General features: G+C 42.3%; 2 protein-coding genes across 11 annotated transcripts in view; one reads left to right on the top strand and one right to left on the bottom strand.

Moving 5' to 3' along the window:
- NME7 (NME/NM23 family member 7) overlaps positions 1-8,259 on the bottom strand; it is a 96,610-nt gene extending 88,351 nt beyond the window's left edge. Inside the window, exons 1-2 of one of the 8 annotated variants that reach the window (XM_083820434.1) lie at positions 6,128-7,157; positions 4,803-5,010 (exon numbers count right to left, since the gene is read on the bottom strand). Coding sequence is in view for 2 of the 8 variants with exons in the window: in XM_083820432.1 (XP_083676558.1) it covers positions 7,203-7,217 (15 nt within the window). In the remaining 6 variants the exon portion in view is untranslated. Of the gene's footprint in view, positions 1-4,802; positions 5,011-6,127; positions 7,158-7,202; positions 7,528-7,547; positions 7,584-7,612; positions 7,848-8,124 lie in introns of those variants that run through there. The other 7 variants (XM_083820433.1, XM_083820436.1, XM_083820429.1 and 4 more) reach the window with 7 other exon arrangements.
- BLZF1 (basic leucine zipper nuclear factor 1) lies at positions 8,154-16,035 on the top strand. Of its 3 annotated transcripts, none has more exons than XM_083820439.1 (7): positions 8,154-8,255; positions 9,058-9,114; positions 10,135-10,574; positions 11,296-11,495; positions 12,851-12,979; positions 13,568-13,787; positions 14,592-16,035. In XM_083820439.1, exons 2-7 carry the CDS (start codon positions 9,096-9,098, stop codon positions 14,604-14,606), a joined length of 1,023 nt encoding a protein of 340 aa, XP_083676565.1. In that variant the 5' UTR covers positions 8,154-8,255; positions 9,058-9,095; the 3' UTR covers positions 14,607-16,035. The 3 variants fall into 3 exon arrangements, with proteins under 3 accessions (XP_083676565.1, XP_083676563.1, XP_083676564.1); XM_083820437.1 differs by having other exon boundaries at positions 8,155-8,255; positions 14,607-16,035; XM_083820438.1 differs by lacking the exon at positions 8,154-8,255 and adding an exon at positions 8,540-8,678 and having other exon boundaries at positions 14,607-16,035.
- Positions 16,036-16,076: the final 41 nt, after the last annotated feature.

The raw sequence follows: 16,076 nt of genomic DNA on the forward strand, positions 1-16,076 counted from the left end.
AGATCTCAGCTAGCACAGATGTTGTGGTCATATACCCTTTAATCTGCTGTCAGACTAATGACAAGTTAGTTGTGAACAGGAGTTCTCATGACAAAAGCTGTTCAGCAGCTTCCCAGGAGTAAAGCTGTCAGAAAGAAAAAACCTGTGTGGCAGGGGAAACAGAGTGGGTAGTTTGAATCCTGTTCTTAAACTCTGCCATTCCTAGTAACCTTTTACAGGTCAATTTTATGAAGATTTCTCTAACCATCTAACAAAAATTACTTCTCTTCCAGAGCAGAGGACTTTTGTCACCACAGTTTTGAGCAGCCTACATTAGTCTCCAGAGACATGAAGGTCTCCGCTGGATGCGGGCAGTGACTGAAGAACAACAAACCTGTACGAGGTCTTGGTCAAATCGCTTAGTTTCACCTCGACAGATATCCCCTGCATTAGTGCATTTGATGCTCGGCACTTTCAGAAAAAGGAGGTTGTATTTCCCACTTCATCCTTTTGTAAAATGGGAATAACCATCATCATGGTCCATTATTCCAATGGGAACAACCATCAGCACGTCCACAGAAGGACAGCAAGATTTAATGGATAAAATATCCAGACTACTTAGGTACAACCCCCCACCTTGTTTTTCTGAAAAACGAGGCAAAGGCAGCTCATTTCGTTCACCCTCCTTTCCCACTTCTGCAGACTCTTCGTTGCAGTGCAGAAACCAGAGGCCTGCAGAAGCAGCCAGAACAGGGCTGCTGTCCCTGCCCAGCCCAGGCTCTGCAGCTGCCACCAGCAACCTCTGCTGGTCCCGCAGCTGCAAGGACAGGATCCACACCACAGCTCACCCCTTCTCCCCAGTGAGCTGGGGATGTTCAGGCTTCGAGGCCGTAGCTCGGTCATTACAAACTGTGCCATATGAGAGAACATCAGGCAAGGCAAGGACAGCATTGCTATCAGGTAACTAGAAAACACATGGCATAATGCAGTCCTGCTCCACAACTGCAACTCCTAGACACTGCAGTAAGAGTATGAACACAGAGAAAAGATAAAAATAGAAGGGGTACTAAGTTTAGTGAAAGATCATACCTAAATATGCATGGCATTCATGTGGAAGAATAGGTACGTAGCCTCAAGTATGCATGCACACATCCTCCCCTTCCCATGTGTATACCTCTCTGTTGTGTGGCTGCTCTTTCCAAGCACGTTAGCATATTCTGCAGCGGAAGCATGACTTTTTTAATGAATAAGATGGTTAAAATTAATGAAGAATCCCATGCAAATAGATGCAACAAGGCTCTCGGGTCTGCATCGCCAAGAGCCACTTTGCAAATATCGGAGCACCATCTAGTGTTCAAAGGGAGGTTGAACACCTTATTTCAACTTCAAGTACGCTATGCCTCAAAATTAGTTAAATGGCAAAACGAGATAAAAAGACTAAATTATAAAGCACAGATTCTTTTAGTCCTTTTAATACAGGAAAGTGGCTGAAACGGGGTCACACAGCCTTCTTCAATACCCAGCTTCCAAAAAATGCCAATGCCACGTGTTTTGGAGGAGTAACAGAACTCTTCACCCCAGGACAACTTGCAAGGGCAACCTCGCAGAGCTTACCTCATAGTGGAAATGTATTTACCTATAGGTATTAGCATGAGAAAAAAAGAATGTCTACCTTTTGTATGTGCTCACCTTATCAGGGGATATTCTCATGATACATACAAATACTTGCTAAGCAGGTTCAACATTTACTCATCAATCCTTATGTTGTTTTTTCTTTCCATTTTGTCAACTGGGAGAAAACTCCTGGGTTCCACTCACTAAAGGGTACTCGGTGATCTTGGCAGGTTGCTTAGGCGCCAGTGCACCCGGTTTCCACCTGTGTAAGGCCACAGGTGAACACAAAACAGTTCTGGAGGATTAGTCCAACCACATCCATGAGGTAGAACTTTTAGTGATTACTCATCGCTACTCACAACTTAGTCAAACTGCTCAACTGAACAGCCCAAACCACTCTTCCGAGACTCCCTATTCCCTCGGCTTAAACAAAATGGACACCACTGACTGAAAAGAGGAAGAAAAGTCAGGGGCTGGGGAACACAACACGCAAGATGGAGCTGAGACACCGGTGCCCGCTTGCTTGGCCAGCCAGGGAAAGGGGAGGGCGAGGGTGGCCTGACTACAGCCCATAGGGCCAGCGGGGGACACGCTGCACAGGACACATACTGACAGCAAAACAGGCAAAGGACACAAGCTGAAACACGGCAAGTTCCAGTTACGAAGTAGGATTCTTAACCTTATGGGGTTTTTGGTTGGTCAGCTGGTTGTTGTTTTTTAACCAAGACACTGGAACAGGCTGCCCGGAGGAGAGGCATCTCCACCTTTTGAGACATTCAGGACTTGTCCGGGCACGGCACGGCACAGCGCCACCTGCTCTGATTAGGCCTGTTTTGAGCAGGGGGCCAGACTGGATAACCCCGAGAAGTCCCTTCCAACCCAAATGCCAATTCCATGATTTTTATTGTCAGTTTGGACGCTTCTTGCCCAAAGGTAACACCCATCCTCCCGCGCTTGTCCATGTCCTACGCAGATCTGTTGGGTTCTTATAATAACCCAAGTCCAGATGTGCTTTCAACAAAATTAAAACCTCTGATACAACATCCTTCAGCATAAATTTTATCCACATGAAATCTGCCTGGAACAATTCTCTAAATAACCACCGTCTCTATCATCAAACCGCATTATTTCTTTATTACAAACTTTCCTTTCAGTTGGCACCTTTTCTTTTCACTCCTGACAGTGGCTCACTGAGTAATCCCTGAATTTCTTTGGTTTCTGGCAAAATAAAATAATAAAAGAAAACAAACAAACCCATGTAATTAGAATAGATGTGCCAAAGTTATTAGGAACTGTACCTATAATCTGAAGGATCCTGAGAGACAATTCTGGGTGATAAAGGGAGATTAATATGGAATGTATCATTATGTAATGATACATTCATTAGATAACTAGATCACTTTGCCTTTCATGCTGTCAGCTACTTCAGACACATCAGTCAGAAGAGCTATCACTGCATCTAAAATTACTGTTAGAGAGATGGCAACTCCTGCAAGCCACAGCCGAGAGTTGGCTAGAGTAGGAGGCAATTTATCCCATGCATTCTGAACCTGTCAACTTTATATATGCAGGGTGGTATTTTGTATAGCAAGTAATGCCATAAAGATGGCAGCATCAAACCCAAAACAATTCCTGGAACAATGTTTTCCATTGCTCGATCAGATTTAGCTCACAGGAAAGCTGTATTGAAAGCTGTATTCTTTTAGCAGTTTTCATTTGGCTTGCACAGGCCCAAAGATTCTGTTATTTTATCAGCTACATCTTCTGCCACGTGCATAGTCTACCTGCCCAAGAAGAAAATTAGCAATACTAGGAAACATTCGTTCAAAAAGAAATGCTATCATACTTCTCATGCTCGTAAGACTCACCGTGCAATACAATGTTTTATTTTCCCTGTAATGAAATGCTGCAAGTAATAGCCATTAAGTAAGGAAACCTGTTTTTGCGGTTGTTTCTGTCATGCCAGCTTACAACAGAAAGACTCAGGCCACTTACTCTGCAGATGAAAAACCAGGGTAACCACCAGCTTGTACCCCACTGAAACTGACCCTTGTTTGAAGACCAAAGAAGCAAATCTTCTCAAGCATTAAGGAAGTTTTCTGGGGGAGAGGTTTTGCATCTCTTCCACAAAAGTTTAAAAAAAGAAAACGCTATTTTTTTTTAAAGGACAACTGTTTTGCAACAAAAAGTACATAATTGGCAAATGACTAAAAGGAAAATTATTTTATAAATGTGCCCTTGTTCAGGAAACTCTATTGAATGGGGAAGAGTTTTGTCTCTTTGTATGTTCATCTCTGAATGACCACTCTTCACCAAGTCATCCCATCTTACCAGCTAATCCAGTATGGTTGAGATTACAGGTTCCCAAATTAAACTCCAGTAAACCAAGGTATAGTCCACAACTGCCTCAGGAGCTGTATTGCCTTATAATGCCTTCAGCCGAAAACTTGATCACAATATGATAGTGCTGGACCATGAGCAACCCAGGGCTCACTGTGGCCAAGTTCTAGAAATGGCTGATTTGCTTCCTATTTTCTAAGATTCATTTCCAAAACACAAAGTCTTTTCCAGTGATGAATCAGAGTTGTTTTTAAAAAAATACTAATTTTAAATAATTACTCAATTAAAAAAATTACTCATTTTCTTCCCTGTCTTAACCAAGAACTTCCATGTTTCCAAGAACTTCCAATATTCTCTAAGCTGGGTTTTATTTAGTAGTGAACTGATAAAAATAAACACATAATACAGTAGTTGTAAAATTCTCTGTTGAAGTTCATTAAACTGCTCATCTCCAGATATATTCAAGATTGTGGTAAAAATTACATGACTGCATGCTCTGGCAAGCTACCCCAGGACAGCCAACTTCATATCTATTTCCCCCGATGCTGCAGAAAGAACTAAGGTAGTTGGAAGCTCTAATTCCACTAACTATGTGCCTCCGCGTCCACAAAACCAAAGCCGGATGACATCCAGATGACGTCCCGTTAGACAAAGCCACCTGGCTTTTATGTGCCTTGATTTCTTTATGTGCAAGATGGAAATAGTACTTGTCTATTCTGCTCTGCAAAGAGTCTTGGTGATGTACTCTGCAGTTGTGAGAGCTGTGGGGGCAAGAATAATGGTTTTCTTTTTAAAAAAAAACAACGCAGAAGGAAACGAAAGCATGCAAGTGCACCTGCAGACAGCCTAAGTGCAATAAGGCTCTGTACCTGTATGACCACTGCTTGCACGCAGAGGCCATTCTCCTCTGGCAAATGGTGGATTTCTACATCTGGAACTCTTTCAGGTGTCAGAGTGCAACAAACTCATTAATAAAAAGAAATCAACATTTTCGAGATGATGCTCCAACATGTCTCTGTGCGTTATTACATCCATAAAAAGAGTAACTACTTCCAGCAGCCAGGTGAAACGCCACCTCTGGAGAAGGAAACAAGCGAGATTCTCTCAGGGAATTTACTGCCCACGGTCCACAGCAGCCATATGTCACACATGCACAATCAAGATGCCAAAATGCATCAGAGCTGATTTGAAATACTGTCAACTGATGACAACGAAAACTGCTTTCCAACAACTAGCAGACCTTTAGGCCAAAGCGCTGTCATGGACAAATAACTGCAGGGTGTTTCAGGACATTTCTCCTTTACCTTAGCTTCCCCCACAGTTACGTGCCTGGTTTTACAACGCACCCAACCAAGTTTCCCGTGCACTGGCTCCGTGCAAACCAAGTGTAAGGTCTAACACTAGTACACTCTGAATTAAAACAACTAGAAGTTATTATACTTTTCTTTCTGTGGCTATGATATGATTTGTAACACGGTTGGGTTTTTTTTCTGAGTAGATATACATGTTACAACTAATGCAATCATAACTCATAATTTATTCTACTGACTATATGCAACACAGTACTCTGGGTCTGGCAAGCTTTCTACCAGAGTTCTCCTTGCTTTCAGAACATAATTAGGTTCCTGAGGTTAAAACCTGACTTGTAGAACAACATTTGAATTCATTGGAAGGAGTTGTTCATTTTTTAATTCATTGTGTCTGAGAAAAGATGTTCTGAAAATGTTTGAGATGGATCAGGTATATAAAGTCACAGTGTCTAAAAGTTTGGTAACTTATCTCTTTCTCGGGATGCCATGTGCCTACCTAATTGGGTGGCACACGTTCCTGTAACACCTATTTTCCCATCATCTTCCAGCTACCAAAGTGTTCTTACTGTATTTTAGGAAATTGGTAGGAGAAAGGGTGCTTGAGTGGGAAAGCTGTCTGCTTTGCAGGTATGAAAGAAACAAACTGCATTCTATAATACATGAAATGTCAGAGAAAATCAAAAGAGCAGCCCATTACATTACAGGGAAAGAGAACAGACAAAATATAATGCAGAGGAGACTGAAATACACAGCTTCTTCTTGCTTCAGCACTTACAAAAGCAATTAAGCAGGTTACAACCAGAGAAGTAACACATTTGGTTTTAATCAGGGGACAGAGCTGCCAAACAGGGAAAGGAAGAACAGTTTGAAGAAGTTAAACATACCCATGTTAGCAGTAAAATGGTCCTGGACGAACCACCAGGACCAGCCAAAGAAACCCCAAACCACACTTATTTCTGAGCACTCCTAGAGAAAGGCCACCGGGCCCTGGAGGAGGATGAGGCTGGGACAGCTGCCTCACTGCTGCCTTTGGAAGATAACAGAACGAGTTATTAAACGGACAATTGTTGAGCATCTAAGACGACATGATAATAAAAAGCAGAAAACGTTAACGTGTCAACAACAAATCGTATCATATCCAGTTTCCAGTTACACAGTAACTGACCTAAGTGAGTAAAGGAGAAGTCACTGATGTGACACACTTGGCTTTGCTAGGACTTTTAATCCAAGACACCCCACATTCTGACAAGTAGGAAATCACAGCCTGAATTAAAGAGCAGTTCTGACTGCTGTATGCAAAAGTAATTAGGAATATTTCACTTGCAAACTGGCAGATGATTTCCGGTGGAGTCTCAAAATGGCCCGTCCCACATCTAGTTTTATTTCATACTTTATTTCAGTGTTACACTGACGATGAAACAGAGAAGGTGCACGTTCAGAATCTAGGCTCACACTAGGCTGGGAGAGACTGCAGTTTGGTAAACAGAAGCAGAATTCAAAGTGATTTTGATTAGCTGAGAAATGGTCTGAAATTCTACAGAGGCCAATTACTACAACGATGATCAAGAAAATAAATTCAAATACCTGGGGAAAATCTAGCCAGACAGCAAGAACACAGGAAAAGATCTGAAAGTTACAGAGGATTGCAGTTCAACAGGAGAATGCAGCCAGGAAAAAAAATGTGGCTAATTTGTCACTGAATATCTAAGACACAAGAAACAAGAATTTTGTGCTGGTCGGCAGCAGTGAAACCTCAGTTGGCCTATAATATGCAGATTAAACACCACATTTAGAGAAAATTGCAGACAGTAGAAAAAAAATCCAAAGTTTAAACACACATGATCAATAGGAAAATACTAAGAGAACAAAGTCTGTTTAGCATAGAATAACATGAAAAGATAGAATAGTGAAGTAATAATCTTCAAGTTCTTTTGCACGTAACACACAAAAATGGGTTACCTTTATGCCTGCCATGTATAGAACTAGTAACTACTGGCATCAGCTGCAATAAGGAATGTATAAGGAAAAAATACAAGCAGCGACTATAAAAATCATGAAGTAATGGAACTATGTAAGGACATCATGCAGTCCCTGTCACCGAAGGCTCTTCAAAACAAGTTAAACAAAATCACCATGGGAAGTATTGTTAGAGGTAGCTGTAGGATTCAACACCACTTTAACGAATCGGTTAACCTGTGTCACCTCCGCTGCAAAGGAAGGTTAGAAACACATCACATCCACAACGAACAAAACACACAGCTGTGATACGCGTGCTGTGCCTAGGTGACATCCGCGTAAACTCACAAAGCAGGACTTCTGCTGACACGAGTAAACACAAAAAGCGCATTTGTAATTTTGCCCGGATTCACCAAAAGACCCGTAAGCCCTGTGTGTGGAAGCGAACCGTGGTGCCCCTGACGAAGAGGCAGACGCTGATGCCGAGTCCGGGTGCTCTCGCAACGCTGCGACAGGGGCCGGAGCAGCTGGGACAGACCCGAGCTGCGTGAGGGACGGATGGGGCTTTGGGCAGCCCGGTCCGGTGGGAGGCGCCCCTGCCACGGCAGGCGCTGGGGCTGGGCGGTCTTTGGGGTCCCTCCAACCGCACCGACCCGCGATCCTCCAGCCACACCCCGCCGCCCGCCCGCCCGCCCGAGGAACCACAACGCCCGGCGCTGAGACGTGTTTCCGCCCTGACACCCGCTGCCGGCCTTCCGCTGGGTCCCCCAGCCCCAATCCCAACCCCAACCCCAACCCCAACCCAACCCCAACCCAATCCCAATCCCAATCCCAATCCCAATCCCAATCCCAATCCCAATCCCAATCCCAATCCCAATCCCAATCCCAATCCCAGCCCCAGCCCCAGCCCTAGCCCCGCGCTCACCATGGCGGCGGCCGCCTGCCCCCGCCGTTCCCTAGCAACCGCGGCCCTGCCCAACGGCCGGAAGCGGAAGCTGAGGGCGGCGGCGGGCGCTGGAGGAGCCGGGCTCGGGGCTGCCGCCGCCGGGCGCGAGGGTAACGGCCGCGGGGGGCGCGGCGGCTGGATCCGAATCCGAATCCGAATCCGGATCGGGACCGGGACCGGGATCGGGACCGGGACCCGTCACCCGTCACCCGTCACCGTCTCGCCGTGACGGCTTCCTGCCCTGGCTTAGCTGGGGGCGGTGGGGCGGAGGCTGCGCTTCTGCTTTCCTCTTTTCCCTTTTTCTACCCCTCGCAACGCAACCCGGGGCCTAGGGAGCTGGCAGGGCCCTGCTGCTCCCTGCCACCATCGCCGTGTCCGGCGGAGGAGTGGCCGGGAGCCGCCGTTTCCTCCTCCTCCTCCTCCTCTCTTGTCCGCCCCGAGCACAGCGCGGATTTCCCTTTTTCCCCTGGTGATTTTAGGCGATCTTTACGTGCTCCTCAAGTTGTGCTTTGGGAGTGTGGTAGTTACAAAGGGTAAGGGGAGGGCTCATTTGGAAAGAGACTGGAAAGGGGAATTTGAGGGGTGGAGGTTGAGCAGCAAGAGCTGGGAGGTCAAGTCTAGCCATTAGTGAAGGAAGAAGCAAATGCTGGAAGCTTCATGGTCTTCTTCTAACTCTTCTGGGTCCTGGAGTGCTTTTTCTGTTTGTTTTTAACTTGTTTTGATGATGTTCTTCCCCCCCACCACCACCACCCCCCTTATAAATTACTTACAGCTTTTAGCTCACGATAAAGAGCGTATCAGTGTGCCTGAACTGAATTTTAAAGGTTGTACTAGAAAATAGGGTAACCCAAGATTAACCGTCAGTCCTATCTAGCTAAAGATCTTTTTTCCTTCCTTTCCTCTCCTCCTCAGATTCATGTAATTAAGAAGAACTGAATGCTAAGGAGAAAATGACATCCCTAGAAAAAGGTAGGTGGTTCCCATGATATCTGAACAGACTGAGTTAAAAGTACTTTAACCTGTATTCTAAAAGCTTATTCCCTTTATTTAGCTATTAGGAAATAATTGTGTGGCCTCATTGTTGCAGTGAAAAACAAAGAGCTGCCTGGATAGGGCAGTTAATACGATGGGTTTTCGTAATCTAGTTTTGCATGGAAAACCAAATCTGTCACTTGTCTTTACGCTTGTCTGTCAGTCCTGCTGTGGTCTTTACAACCTGGTGGTACTGATTCAACCAACCTGAAAATTGGGCAATGTAATGGTGCCACTGTGGTATTTTTGAAATTTTGGATAGAGGATGCAGACACGTTACTGCCCAGAGTTTGAGGAGTAACAGCAGTATGTGTAGCTATGTTGTAAGACACTTTCCTGCCTTTACCCATTGTGAGGAAACTTTACTGTAATATTTAACTCAACTGAAAACTTAGTGAACTTAAGTAAAATCAATTTTAGTGACTGTTATGTGTATTTGGGAATCTAGACCAGATTGCAGCCTCACTGGGAGTACTGGGGGCTACTGGTTAGAAATGAAGTGAAACTGACTCATTCACAATTAAAACATATAACAGATAGTACTTAAAGCCTCTTAAACTTCTTATGGCGTTAGTAGCTAGTAGCTGCTTTTTATTGCTTTTAAAATGGGCCTGCTCTCATTCTGTCAAGCTCCCAAAATGTTAAGTTTGCTGTCAGTCTATAGGTAATATTGTCATGATTTTTTTTCCTTACCAGTTCTTGCTCATGTCTACACTTACTTAATCTTGTATGGCAGCAGGGAATTAAGATTAATACAGTTCAGATCAATGATTTTGTCTTAATGAGCAACACACACTTGACTTTTTAGATCCTAACTTGTGCTGCAAAGGACTGTTCTACACATGCAGTGTGAAATTAAAATCTTCACCTTTAGAGTAAATGAAGCGAAGAGTTGCAATGAAACCATAACAAAATGAAAGGTGGTAAACTTCTCCTTCCACGTTTTCTGAATTTTAGTTGACTATGCCTCGTCACCCATCCGAGGACCTGGAGATGGCATGGAAACAGAGCAGACGGCTGAATCGGTGGAAGCAAGCACTGGAGCCAACACTACAAACCATCTCATCCACCACAGCCCGCAGAAAAAGACGGTCTCTTCTCTGAGTCCTGGAGTTCTCCAGCTAGGGAAAATACACGCTGATAAATCAGTAGAGATTGAAGCTATCCGTATATTAGTCCCCAAAGCAGCTATCACCCATGTTGTTCCAACTAAAAATGCTAAAGTAGCTAAATCAGTGGGACATAAAGGAGATACGTTCCATCAGTTGGATGGAACTGTAGATCCCAAGAAAGAACAGACAGAGTTGAAAAATGCACTTGAAAAGCTAAAGAATTCAGAAAAGCGGTTGTTACAGGATAAAGAAGGTCTCTCTAATCAGCTTCGTATACAGACAGAGGTAAGAAATAAAAGTTGATTGTTGTTTTTTTTTCCTCACACGTAAATGAGCAGCTCTGGATTATTTAGACAGTTTGTGAATAAAATCAAAGCTAACTGTTGTGACATTGTAGCCTTGAAACAAAAAAAATTCCTTTTGAACTTATCAGCTAAAATACGGAGTAAAAGTGCATCCGAGTACTCCAGTGCTACTTCTGTGTCAGCAGATAAAAATCTGCATCAAATAAATAAAAAGATAAAAATTTGCATCAAAGGTGCAAAGCTGGGTGAAACGCTGGAGAGCTGCAGGGAAACGTATCTTTCATGAGAAAAGTCTTTGCTCCTCAATCCAACTGCTAAGTAAAAAATGTCACTATAGAAAGGGGGACTGTAACTTTCAAAAGTAATAAATGGATGTCTTGTCTCATCCTTTGCTATCTTACTGAGTCAGGACTTGAATGCTGCTGAAACTTTCTTTGTTTCTTGTAGCAGACTTTCATTCTTCCTCTTTGAACACTGTTAAAATTTAAGCAAGAAAGTGTTAAACATGTATTAGTCTTAAAAGTTTATGGCTTACTGAAGTGGATTGTGAGGCTTAATATACTCTGCTTTGGGTAGATCCCATGCTGGAAGGAGGAAGGCAACTTATTGTTTGGTATTTGCAGTAAGTTGTGCTGCATTCAGAAAGTAGAAGGTGTTTCAACCTCTGTTGGTAATAATAAGATAGTTTGGTCTAATTCTAGGTGAACCGGGAGCTGAAGAAATTACTTGTTGCTTCTGTTGGGGATGACCTGCAGTATCACTTTGAACGGATGGCTCGTGAGAAAAATCAGCTTATCCTAGAAAACGAAGTCTTGGGCCGGAATATGTCTCAGTTGTCTGAACAACTGGAGCGCATGTCTATACAGTGCGACGTGTGGCGAAGCAAATTCCTAGCGAGCAGGTATTCCCTCTTACAGAACTGTTACAGCAGCATTTTGCTTTAGTCTTTTAATTCACACACCCACTGCAGTGCCTGGGGGTGTTCTTATATATGCAGAGCCACAACAGCTATAAGACACACATTATGAAGTTTCAATCTCTTCAAAGATATAAAGAAAGTAAGCTCCTTGTAAATCTAAATACTTCTGCCTTTCAAAGGTAATAGGGTGGGTCCTAACACCCCTGAAATCTTAACTCCAGTTCTTGTCAACGTAGTAAAACGTGTCCAGTATAGGGTTTAAAAATATCTTCCAGGACAGCTGTCTTGACTCATCTATTTTTTTCCCCCAAGAATCCCCATAAAATCATCAATTCTTGGAGAAGTTGATTTGATAAACTTTTCTTAGAGTGATTCAGGGATCTACTGGGAACAGCAAAGAATGGAAAAGATGGGGGATCTCTTCTTTAAACACTCATTGTGTTACTAAGAACCCTACTGATACTTCTGTAACCCTAAACGAATGGGTAGCAAGAGTCAGGAGCAAATCTTGAGCTGGTCTGAATGTCAACATTTCCTTTGACAATGGATCAGACTTTTGCTAGGTGTAGGCGATTTACCACATCTGCAAATAGTGTCCTATGATTTTAATCTTCTACTGTAGCCATATACAACTCGTTAATTTTAATTGGTGATGCTTAATGCATATTGTGGAAAAGCCTTAGTGCTTCAAAGAGACAGTAACAGAATAGTCTCCTCCATTTAAGTTGCTGGTATTTAGCAGTTTTGTCATAATGAGTGAACGGTAAGTAGCTGTGACGGTACTAGCTAGGCAAGTGTTACTACCCTCATTTAACTTGTTTCTTTAGTATTACAAGTCCCAAGATCAGGGCTGTGAGTCCCTCCTATGAGCATTTTTGACAGTGTGGAGATGTGCTTCAAATGACACCTTTGCTACTGTAATGTTCTAGTTCATTGAAGTCTTGGATTCCTTACTGGTGGCTGTCAAGTGGCATTCTCTTCTCGGTGTGCACAGTATCTCAGGTACTGAAATACCAGCTCGAGGGGTCAGTGCCAAGTCTCATGGCACAGCAAAATACGACAACAGTTTTCTCATTTGTAGCTCTCGCATGCCCATATCCGGAGCATTTAATGCCTAGGGACTGTCCCTGAGAGAGGCAAAGAAGCGAATGCAGTCTGTAACCATAGCCACCTTACATGTCCTTTGTAATTAGGTTGATACAGGCCCTGTGTGGCAGGGAAGGGAGGGGAACAGCAGCTTAATCCTTAGTTTGAGCTGATTAAATACTGTCTGTCGTAGAGTTAAGGTGACTTTGAAACCGCTCACTTAAGTTACTGATTGGAGATTTCTTTTGCAGGGTTATGGCTGATGAGCTAACAAATACCAGAGCAATTCTTCAGCGTCAAACGCGGGATGCACAGAGTGCAATCCAGGATCTGTTGAGTGAACGGGATCAGTTCCGTCAAGAAATGATTGAGACACAGAAGTATGATTTTTCTAATCCAGACTACCTCTCTGCAAGCTTTCATTTTTCTCAGTTTATTATGGGCTAGAGAAGAATCAAATAGATTTCCTCTGTTCCTGTGGTATTTAAACAACAACAACAAAAAATGCTGATGGATAGTATTGTTGCTTTTCAATCTTGGAACTGAAATAGCCGAAATAGCATTAATTCTTACTCCAGCATTCCCTGGAGGTGTGAGTTCTCAGGGGTCATATACTGTGGAGCTGATATCTCTCAGATACTGACCTTCTATATTTAATCGCTTACTGCCTTGACTTCAAGTCTCCTCTATCTCCTTCCAAAGCGTACAGATTCTTCTACCTGTATTGACTTCTTAATGCTTATCCAGACAGATATCAAATAAGTTTCACTGGTATTAAAATTCTGTATTGGTGATGTGTGGCCGTTGAGAACAGCCTCTTTACTTCCATGTTTAAATACTAAACCTTTTTTGGTTGACATTTTGACTTGTGCGGTAAGTTTTGGGAAGAGACGATTCCTCTGAAGCATGCTGTGTGCTGACAGTATGCATTAAAAAAAAAAAACACTAATTTTCTGCTTTCTGTGCAGGCTGCTGGAGGAGCTGATGGTTTCTCTTCAGTGGGGGAGACAGCAGACATACTACCCCAGTGCCCAGCCATACACTACAACAGAGCTAGCAACTGTGAACTGTAAGCTAGCCAAAGCTGTAAGCTCACATCTTCTTGGAAATGTTGGAACTAGCAGTCCAAAAAAGACTTCAACAGCTGTGGAGTTTTGCAATACCCCTGCTGAGAAAATGGCTGAAAGGGTAAGAACCCTTCATATATCTCCATCTGTCATCACAGCACTGGGTTGTGTTGCCATAAAGCAAGGCTTTTCTTTCTGTAAACTACTTAATATCTTATTTGAAAGCTACAGCCAAGGAAAACATGCTGAATGGAGCTTTTTGTTAGATATTTAAAAAACAAATCTGAAAGAATAAGCAGAACAACATAATATATGTACTGTTTTCTGTTCTGTCCCTAGCACCACAAATGACTGGGTCAAAATTTGTTTAGACTTAGTTTGTCAGGAGAAAGCCAACTGAAAATACTTAGGTTTCTTCTCCCTATCATTTTTTAAACTTAACTCAGGTAGGAATAAATCATAACACTTCAGGAGTAGTTTCTGTTGCCCTAAAAATAGTATTGTCGAAGGTGGGAGGAAACAGAGAGAAGCTTTATCTCTTCCAAGATACGGTTCTACTACAAAAAGCTTGATGTTTAAAATAACAAACTAGACTAACAGTCTAGTCTGGAAGTAGCTGAATAACACTTGAGCAGCAGAAGGCTCACAGTACCTTATTATATATATTGGCCTTGCTTATTTTTGCTCACCTCAGCTAAAAAGAGTTTTGTTATTCTCAATAAAATCATACCTTGAATTTCTGATTGATATTACTAACTCTTAAACAGCACTTAATGCTTTTATATGGAGGGTCTGGATAGATGGATATTTTTTAGTTTTAAATTTGAAATAAAGCTGAAAAGCCCTGCTTTTGAGCAGAAATCCTTTGTAGCTGTCAGAGAATGATAAATTCTATTAACCTTAATAGATATATTTTCATTCTCAGCTTTTCCATCCTTAGGTTTTACGTGTATTGGATCCAGTTGCCTGTACAGAAACATCAGCAGAAGCTTCCTTTTCTGAGACTTCTCCACCTTCCTTCCTTTCCACAAAGAAGAATATTGGAAGGTTTCACCCTTATACAAGATACGAAGATATAACTTTCAATTGTTGCAATCACTGTCAAGGAGAGCTGATAGCCCTTTAAAAACACAGCAAATGCAACTGCACATGCACTCTTTCTGAAGAATTACACTAGTTGATGTTCAGCAGGCTTCCCTTTTTCCTGTTTCTTTCCACAGGAATGCATTTAAAATTGGAAATCCTGCAGTTTCTGCTTCTCTACCACTTGAAGTCAGGGACTGACAGGACTTCCTTAGCCTGTGGGATACTTCTATTATTTTTCAGTCTGAAAAGCTACTTACTTCCTTCTACAAAGGCAAGACCAAAAATGTTATGCTGGTCCAAGCTGTAGAGCTTAGAGATCCCCGTGATTAGTTGAGGTTTACAGTCTTATTAACAAATCGTAATGAATCTCTCATTAGAGGGAGACAAAAGCATAAGCTATACCAAAGTAAATGAAGTACTACATATTAAAATAATATAAAAATCAAAAGACAATGGAATATAGTCAGCTCCATGTTTTTTAATATTATTCAAGGTGAGGAATTGTCCTCAAGTCTACGTTTAGCCTTTTAAATTTAGTAATATAAAGGAGTGTGTGCAATGAGTCTTTACAGCTGTAAGCTCTGAAAGAGCATATGCAGTATTACTGCCCTCCTGGTATGGAGAAGGGGAAAAGAACTTGGATGAACTCTTATCTATAATATATAAAAAGGACTTGGCTTTAAATGGATTCTAGAAACTGGGGGGGGTGATATTCTTGTATTTCCACAAAGCTATAATGATGCTTTTTCCATCTATTTCAGCTTCCAGAGCTAAGCTGTTAGGTAGCTGATCCTCAGCAAAGAAAGTTTGATATACCTCCTTTAGTACACAGTGCTGAAACCTGACCTAGCATTAAGAACTCAGTCCTTGCCCAAAGTCTTCCTGGGTGTTGTGGGAGGCTGATGGTAAGCACTAAGTTTGCACAAGGACTAGTAAAAAATATTTTTTTTACTTGTATGATTTTATTTTCTTGATGTTGGTTCAAAGAGATACTCCAGCAGATGATCTGCTGAATCCAAAGAAGCCTATTTAAATTTAAGTTGCAAATGCAGAGGAAAGTTAGGAGGATGCAAATACACATGTTGATTTGTTTTCTCTCCCATGTTTATCATACTTGGTTGTCTAGTTTGGAGAAAGGGTTTCTACAATGGCTGCCTTCACCCAGTTTTTCTTTAAATCTCATACCACGTTCAGAGTATATAAGTTACAAATTCTTGCTGTTTCTGGCCATGCTTTGGGTTGCATGAAGAAAACTACAATAAACTTTCTTTGCTTACTTTAAAGTTACAGTTTTGGATTTAATACAGCTGCATCTTTGACCCTG

Source organism: Anser anser (genome assembly GCF_964211835.1).
Source record: "Anser anser genome assembly, chromosome: 1".
NCBI classification, from domain to species: domain Eukaryota; kingdom Metazoa; phylum Chordata; class Aves; order Anseriformes; family Anatidae; genus Anser; species Anser anser.

Coding starts and splice junctions, on each gene's coding strand:
- BLZF1 (XM_083820437.1), top strand. Junction 11,496..12,850: donor AGCAAATTCCTAGCGAGCAG/GTATTCCCTCTT, acceptor TTTCTTTTGCAG/GGTTATGGCTGATGAGCTAA. Junction 13,788..14,606: donor CTGAGAAAATGGCTGAAAGG/GTAAGAACCCTT, acceptor TTCCATCCTTAG/GTTTTACGTGTATTGGATCC.